The sequence below is a fragment of the Oryzias latipes genome, chromosome 9, assembly GCF_053564925.1.
Source record: "Oryzias latipes strain Hd-rR chromosome 9, Olatipes_Hd-rR_3.1".
In the NCBI taxonomy this organism is placed as follows: Eukaryota; Metazoa; Chordata; class Actinopteri; order Beloniformes; family Adrianichthyidae; genus Oryzias; species Oryzias latipes.
Genome location: NC_136245.1, coordinates 3,841,624 through 3,849,567, shown reverse-complemented (window position 1 = coordinate 3,849,567; position 7,944 = coordinate 3,841,624). Strand labels below are relative to the sequence as shown.

Genomic DNA, 7,944 nt, shown 5'->3' with positions numbered 1-7,944 from the left:
AGGCACTTTAACGTTGGGAGTTGGGTCATCTAGACCCAATAGACAGTGCGCTGAACCTTTTTTCTTCAATGATTTGTGATCTTTACTGGTGTCCATGGATAACATGAAATCTTTCCACCTTTATCCACCTTTGTCATGGTAGGGAGAACACGTCAATATCATCTAAGATAGCACAAGGGTTAAAGCTGTACATACTCTTCTGCAGGTATCAAATGTTTTACCAGCTGAAGGGTCAATAAGAGTTAAAATCAAGAAACTACAGAAGGCTGTTTCATTCAAAGTCCTCCCCCCTGTCCTCCCCCCGCCTGTACAGTGACCTGGAGCTCAGAGCTGCACAGCAGCTCCTCACTCTAACAATATCATGAAGCTGTCCTCTTCTTTGCTGCTCTTTTTTGCTCAGTTTTGTGTTTTCCTGCGCGATGCCTGCGCGCAGGAAGCAGCTGAGGACGCGCTCCGGCGTGGGTTGACATGGCAACACAACGGGCAGGTCTTCAGCATCCTGAGCCGCGGCTCCCGGTACCGTCCGGCTTCGAGGAGGCAGACAGAGCCCCCCAGCAGCGACGACGCCGTTGTCGTGGTCCGCAACAACAACGATACCGCTGCGTCCCGGGGATCTCCGCGCGTCCCCGCCTCCAGCAGCTCCGCGCAATTACGCGTGCTGGCGCGGCAGCAGGCGCCTCAGGCTGCCGCTGGCGGCGACGCTCCCGCGGTGAACCGAGAGGACATGATGGTGGGAGATGATCCGTACAACCCGTACAAGCAGCAAGGCTACAACAACCCTTACTACAACTACTACGACTCCTACTACAGACCGCGAATGCGGAGCCCGCAGCGCCACGGATACGGGACCAGATACCACCAGAACGGTACGGATCCGATTCAGAACCAGAACGATTCTGACAGGGAGGGAGATTCAATTGACTAAATAATACTCTTTAAAGTCTGGTTTCATATACAACTTTGGAACAAAATTAAGTAACTCAAAGAATAAAAGTCAGAGTGGACAAACGAACAGTTTCGTTTCACATCCAGAATTTAAAATTCTGCATTGATTGTAAACATCCAAACAGCTGTTTGTTGTGATTTGTGTCTAAAAACTCCAGATATTTCAGTTCCACGTTCCTGATTTTTCAAGTGAGACTTTTGAGAAAAGAACGGATTTTAGATTTCAAAAACTCACGAGAAAAACACACAAACCGGTTAAAGCTGCAGCCCGGAACGCCCCCCACTTCCAGGTATCCCCTTGACGTCAGGACTACAGCTGTGATGTCATACTTTGATCCAAAATGATCAAAAACTGTTATCTGTTTTGTTTGAAGTTTGATGTTTCTGTGCATGCCCTGGACAGAAGAGGTTCAGCATCTCTGCTGACATGATGCTTTTGTGGTTGTCATGGTGATGTCGTTTGGTACCTGGAGCCAGCCTTTGTCGTATTTTTTGCTTTTATGAATTTCTTTTTAATCATCTGTAAAAATTGTTGCTATATGAAGATTTCACAATTGGTGGTTAATTATTATAGAAGCTAAAATAACTTTAAATGACATCTTTATCATGTTTGATGTTTAATGTAAATATAAAACTACCTATTAAGGGTCTCTACAGCAGTTAACCTTTACAAAGGTTTTTGGATAGTAAAAATAGAAATTTGGTTGTCATCATTAAGTTTATTATTGATCAGACAAAATATTTGAATACCGTAAACATTGATTTGTTGTTGATTTATCTTAAAGTCCCCCTTTAATCAACTACATTAAAAGCGTTCCCAGTGGTCTTTTAATTATGATGATACAGTTTTTAGTCAAAATAAAAAAAACCTGAATGATAGCACATTAAACAGTAACAGCTCCTCTGCATGCCACTTCATCATTTGCCATATCATTTTGCCAGCTTTCAACTCAGACATAAACGGTTTATTAGTGAATGAAACCCAGAGCCCATGTTCCATAATTGAATTTACAAAAAGAGATGCGTTTGTTTGTTTGATTGGCAGGTGGGTGGACCAGTGATTGGACTCATACATTTTTACTTTACTCCGTCCCACCTAATTGCCAAATTTTGGAACGACTGTAGTCATTATGCTCAACCCACTTTGCCCTTTTCTCTGTTTGCAATTATGGGTGAGGTCAGAGATTATGAGAATAGAGATTACTTTGAATAAAGCCATCCATCCATCTTCCAAACCTGCCTAATCTATTTCGGGGTCACAATGTTGCCGGAGCCTAACCCCCTAATTTGAGCATTGGCGGGGGTACACCCTGAACAGTTTGACAATCACACTCTCTCGTATTCACACCAAGGGACAATTCACAATCACCAATTACCTTTTTTAACATGTGTTTGAACTGTGGGATGAAGCCAGAGCACCCAGAGAAAATCCACACATGCACGAGGAAAGCATCCAACCTACACACAGACAAGGTCTCGCCAGGATTGAAAAACAGCATCTGCTGTGAGACGAGAGCGCTTGACTGCAATCAATAAATATAAATAAGATGGGCAAAGCCCTTGCCTTTATTGAAAACAGAGAAGTGGCCGGGAAAAACCTGTTAGTAATTTGATAATGCTTACAACAAAATTTTACAGCTGGGGATGCCGCATGTCAATCAAGAGGCTGCACTCCTAGTTGGTAACTCATAATGGTTAGGTGAAGGGTTGGGGGTGTGGTCACTAGCAGGAACATGACTGACAGCTGACAAGTTGTTTTTTTTTTACCCGAGATTTATTGAGCCTCTCTACAGGAATAACCCTTCATGGACGGCTTTGCTTTGATCGCAGGGTTGCCGGACTTGGTTCCTGATCCGACCTACATCCAGATCGCCACCTACATCCAGAGGGCGCCAATGTACAACCTGCGCTGCGCGGCAGAGGAAAACTGCCTCTCTTCGTAAGGTTCCACGCCGTTGCAAAAGTTCCTTGTTGTTGTTCCTTGTGCTATCTTGTGGGGTCCAGGTCCCACTCCCAATCAGATCTGTCACAGGGTCACAATCACACCATGAAAAATTAGCCTAAGCATGTTTTTGGATGGTGGGAGGAAGCCCGAGTCCCCAGAGAAAACCCACACATGCATGGGGAAAACATGCAAACTCCACACAGAAAGGTCCCCATTGATCTTCTGTTTCAGGTCCCCCAGCTGGGACTTTAACCAGGGGCTTTCTTGCTGTGAGGCAATAGCGCTAACCACTGCACCACCGTGCAACCATGAATACCGTGCAGATGTATTCAGAAATTTGTTAATAACCCCGGCCGAACCATACGACTTTTTGCCCCCTTTTGGTTGTAGGTCCAAAGAAAAATGGAATGGACCAGTTATTTGATTGGCAGGAGGTCATTCTGACAAAAGAAAGCGCCAAACCAGCACCAGCGCATTCCTCTTTGAATGACTTGTAGATACAAAAAATCAAAAGCCAAGCGGGAAAACGTGCTGCTGGACGACCTCCGTTGTTATTTTTGTTGATTGCTTCGCTTTTGCTGTAGTGGCAACACCATGGTGCAAAGCTACTAATTGGTTAACTCTGGGCCATGGCGGTCAAACTTTAAGTGGAAACGCTCACTTGAATTACCTGAACCATTCTAAACCAGACTGGACCGTGCCATTCCGCTCAGTGGCAATGAGGCTCTAGTCTGTAAAAGAACGTTTTAGAGTGATTACACAAGACTGGAACAAATATCACTCTCATGAATCATTTTCCTGATATAACTTGAATGATCAGAAAATCACAAGGCAAAAAGTCATCCAGCAGGCATTAACTTCAAATTTGAGTTTCTGTTATCCGTATGAGTGCTGATGATGAGAAGTGAAGAAGTAAAAAGCTTTCATCTCTCTCTGCTTCTTGTCTGGGACCAGCTCGGCTCGTTATGCGAGGGACTACGACACCAGGGTTCTGCTGAGGTTCCCCCAGAGGGTGAAGAACCAGGGAACGGCAGACTTCCTGCCCAGCAAACCTCGATATGCCTGGGAGTGGCACAGCTGCCATAAGTAAGTACTTGCTTCACCTGTCAGGGGTGGAGATGTGGGTGGCGTTTCCATCATTATCCCGTTCCATCATTATTCAAGACCATTACTTCTTTGGAATCGCCTGAACCAGACTGGAACAACTTCACATTTTATTAGACGTAGGCTAATGTTTCTTGTGGTCTTTAATTCTAAGCACTTAGGACAGAATGGATGTTGAAGCTAGTCTCATTTCTTTTAAAGTCGGCATAAAAGTAACACATCATAGTGATGGGGCAAACATTTGGTGGCTTTGGTTGCTCCTCCTCTTCATCGGCGTGTTTCTCTGTGCTTCAGTCACTACCACAGCATGGACGAGTTCAGCCTCTACGAGCTGCTGGACTCGCGCACCCAACAGCAGGTGGCCGAGGGCCACAAGGCCAGCTTCTGCCTGGAGGACACTTCCTGTGACCCCGGATACTACCGCCGCTTTGCCTGCACCTCCCACAGCCAGGTGCGCTCCACCTGCCAAACAGATTAGGACAGCACTGGGCGGCAGGGTGGCCAATGATCGGAGGTTCAGCGGTTCGATCCCCGCTCTCCCCAGCCAAACCGTTGTTGTGTCCTTGGGCAAGACACTTCACCCTCCCTGCCTCCAGTATGGATCCACTGGTGTGTGAATGTGCATTAATGTCAGAGGGTCAGAGGGGCCGCAGACACATTCTGACAGCCATGCCCCAGGGCAGCTGTGGCCACATCACATCACCAAGTATGAACGAGGAGTGAATGAATAATGGACACATTGTTCGCGCAGGAAAATCCAATCCATCATTGTTATTACTATTACATTCCATGAGTGATTCCTGACTTTGAGGCATTCTTTGGTGCAAAAATATTATCACTTCAAAGTTTTTTCAAATCTATAAAACTAAAGCTGTTTTTTTGTGTGTGTGATCTTCTTTCCTGTTTGCGTTCAGGGTTTGAGTCCAGGATGTTACGACACGTACAACTCCGACATTGACTGTCAGTGGATCGACATCACCGACGTGGCGCCTGGAAGATACATCCTCAAGGTCCCGATTATGGCACAGCTTGACATCAAAATGGGTTTTGTGTTCATAACTAAAGTTCTTTATAACAATGACATGACACTGTTCTAGCTTTAAATTCAATCCACTTTTATTTTGAGAGCACATTTTAGAAACAGACCTGATCAGGAGGTAACAGTTGCTGGGTTGGCTCCACCAGCACCGTAACCCTTGTGCTGTCCTATGGGGTCAAGATGACCATTGACGTGTTGTCCCTACCATGACAAAGGTGGATAAAGGTGGAAAGATTTCATGTAATCCATGGACACCAGTGAAGATCAGCGCGTCTAGATGACCCAACTCCCAATGTTAAAATGTCTAGGATAGCACAAGGGATAAAAGGGAATTCAGCGGGATGAATCTTAATTTAAGTACTGAATTAAAGATCTAACCAACAAGAAAGAAAAACAGGAAAAGTAGAAAGAATCAGTATAAATAAATGTATTGTGAAACGGATGAAGCCTCAATATTCTAAAAATGGGTGTGATTAAACTGCGGGATATCATCACATCTAAATATCGTGTCAAACAGCCACTTCGTACAATTTGCACATGTTGCACGGATTAAAATTGGTCATACATGAACATATGTGGTAAAGTAAATAAAAATTGTGGTCTTTACGTGATATTTTCACAGATTATATTGCAAATGAATCTCGTTAAAACCAAGCAAGAAGTACGAATAGACCACAAAGAACACGTGAACCCGCCCTTTCTTGAATTTCTTCACTTTGGCATTTGGAAAACTGAGCAGAAATCACATCAGTACCACGGTCAGCTCCCGTACTCGCCATGCTTTGTTTTCATCAAACAGTCGGATTCCCTCGGACCGCACCACTTCCAAGTCAGCTGCTAGGTACCAGCTGTACCTGGCCCCCTCCGATGACCCGCCTTCTGTATGGCGCCGGACGCCGTCCGGCGAGAAATCCAACTCCATGCCCGGATGAGGGGTGCGGGAGACCCCACTTGCAGTGACTTCAAAATAATGACATCTGTACTGTGCAAAAGTGGCTGAATTGGCTTCAGTTGGTTGAAGCATATGAGCAAAATGTTAATCATGTCGCAGGTTTTGGTGTCTCCAAATCAATATTTCATGTTTTTCAACAATTATTATTAACAATTATTGGGCGGCAGTGGCTCAGGCGGTTGAGCGCGTCGTCCAATCAAAGGGTCGGCGGTTCGATCCCTGCTCCCCCCCAGCCAACTGTCATTGTGTCCTTGGGCAAGACACTTCACCCTCCTTGCCTCTAGTCTGTCTCCACTGGTGTGTGTATGCGCATGAATGATCCCGGTGATGGTCAGAGGGGCCGTAGGCGTGAACTGGCAGCCACGCCTCTGTCAGTCTGCCCCAGGGCAGCTGTGGCTACAACAGTAGTTTACCATCACCAAGTATGAATGAGGAGTGAATGAATAATGGACACAATGTAAGTGCTTTGAGTGTCTTGAAAAGTCCAATCCAATCTATTATTATACTATTAATTGAATAATTTGTTATTCTGACACTTGCAAACAGAAGGATTCTGTCATCCTGACAGGTGACCGTAAACCCAAGGCAGCAGGTTCCAGAATCCAACTTTAACAACAACGTGGCTCAATGTGACGTGCAGTACACGGGCACGGCGGCGCACGTGTCCGGGTGCACCATGACAGGGTAAGAATGGCCAACTTCCTACAATGACTTAATCTGAGCTCAGGCTTCCATGTCTCTGGAGCACCTTCCCACTTAAAATGAGACTTTGTTGGATTTGAGTCTCTAATTACCTGAAACAAAGGTCAACCTGTGACCCTGCAAGGCCTACAGCTGGGAACTGGTTAGCAGCAATGCTGTGGAAAACCCTTTGATTGACATCTTACAGCTAAGACGTCTGCCTGGTCTGGAACCACTGACAGAAAAGGGGCTTTCAGGGCAGGTCCTGCTCAGGGTTCGCCCGGCCGTCTCAAAATTCAGACCAACTTAATGAAAACGCCAAATCCTGAGCTTCCCTTCTGTCTGAGTCTACAGGATTCAGAGAGCCCAGAGAGCAAACAGGAGGCCTGTCACTCATCATGTTTGTCTCTGTTCAGTTACTGAGGTGCAGGTGTCAGCAGAGCCTGAAGGTGGTGCAGAGGCGGAGCTTCAGGACTCGAAAGGCTGGTCTGGATAGCATCATGAACCTCAGGAGTGCGAGCTCCGTCCGTCACGGTGTGTCTGAACACCCTGGATCCTGATCCGGTTCTTCAGGACTGTGTTCCTCTGATCAGAGACTTTTCAGTACGACAGCTACCGTTCTGCTATTTCACTTTCTGCTTTTGACGCGTTTGAAACTAAATTAAATGAAAGTCTACCATAAAAATGAGTCTTATAGAAGACAGACTTGGATTCAGTTCTACTGTTGCTATGGATACATTTGGGGTCTGACACATTAATGAACTGCCCCTACTAGTATTTGTTCATCCTGAAACATGTTTGCTTATAATTATATTTATGTAATAAGTGAGATGATGTTTGATCTATTACTTTCACTGAATATCTTCTCTCTCTGCATGTTCTCTCTCTGCCTTACGACCTCCTAAAAAATGTTCATTTTCTATTTTTCTTTGAAAACAGTAAACATTTCTGCACATTTTTTCCAGAAGTCTTTGAGTTTCCCTTAATTGGTCTTTTGTGATGGTGTGTGCGAACACGGACTGGAAGAAGTTCAGACTTTTCTGGCCAGTGTCCCTCTCTATTACATTAAGGAGTTGCAGCTCCCACTTGTTTTTTAACAAAATCAGCCCTCAGCTGTGGGCGAAGCCCTTGTGCTCCTAACATGGTCCCCACATGAATCCCTCCATAAAGCCAACTTAGATGGCCCACCTTTACATTGAGGTTTTAAAGGACCTATACCATGGAGAATCAACTTTTTAAGATTTTAAGTGTATTATAATGTTAATTATTCACTATAAA

The 7,944-nt window shown here is 45.1% G+C and overlaps 1 protein-coding gene across 1 annotated transcript; it reads left to right on the top strand.

The window, feature by feature from the left end:
* The first annotated feature begins 309 nt into the window (after nt 1-309).
* lox (lysyl oxidase) lies at nt 310-7,624 on the top strand. The gene is made up of 7 exons (XM_004072942.5): nt 310-866; nt 2,776-2,884; nt 3,845-3,976; nt 4,289-4,445; nt 4,909-5,004; nt 6,554-6,669; nt 7,083-7,624. The coding sequence occupies exons 1-7, from the start codon at nt 362-364 to the stop codon at nt 7,087-7,089; spliced, it is 1,122 nt and encodes a 373-aa protein (XP_004072990.1). The 5' UTR covers nt 310-361; the 3' UTR covers nt 7,090-7,624.
* The last annotated feature ends 320 nt before the right edge of the window (nt 7,625-7,944 follow it).

Coding starts and splice junctions, on each gene's coding strand:
- lox (XM_004072942.5), top strand. CDS start 362: ATGAAGCTGTCCTCTTCTTTGCTGCTCTTTTTTGCTCAGTTTTGTGTT. Junction 2,885..3,844: donor GAGGAAAACTGCCTCTCTTC/GTAAGGTTCCAC, acceptor GTCTGGGACCAG/CTCGGCTCGTTATGCGAGGG. Junction 3,977..4,288: donor GAGTGGCACAGCTGCCATAA/GTAAGTACTTGC, acceptor TCTGTGCTTCAG/TCACTACCACAGCATGGACG.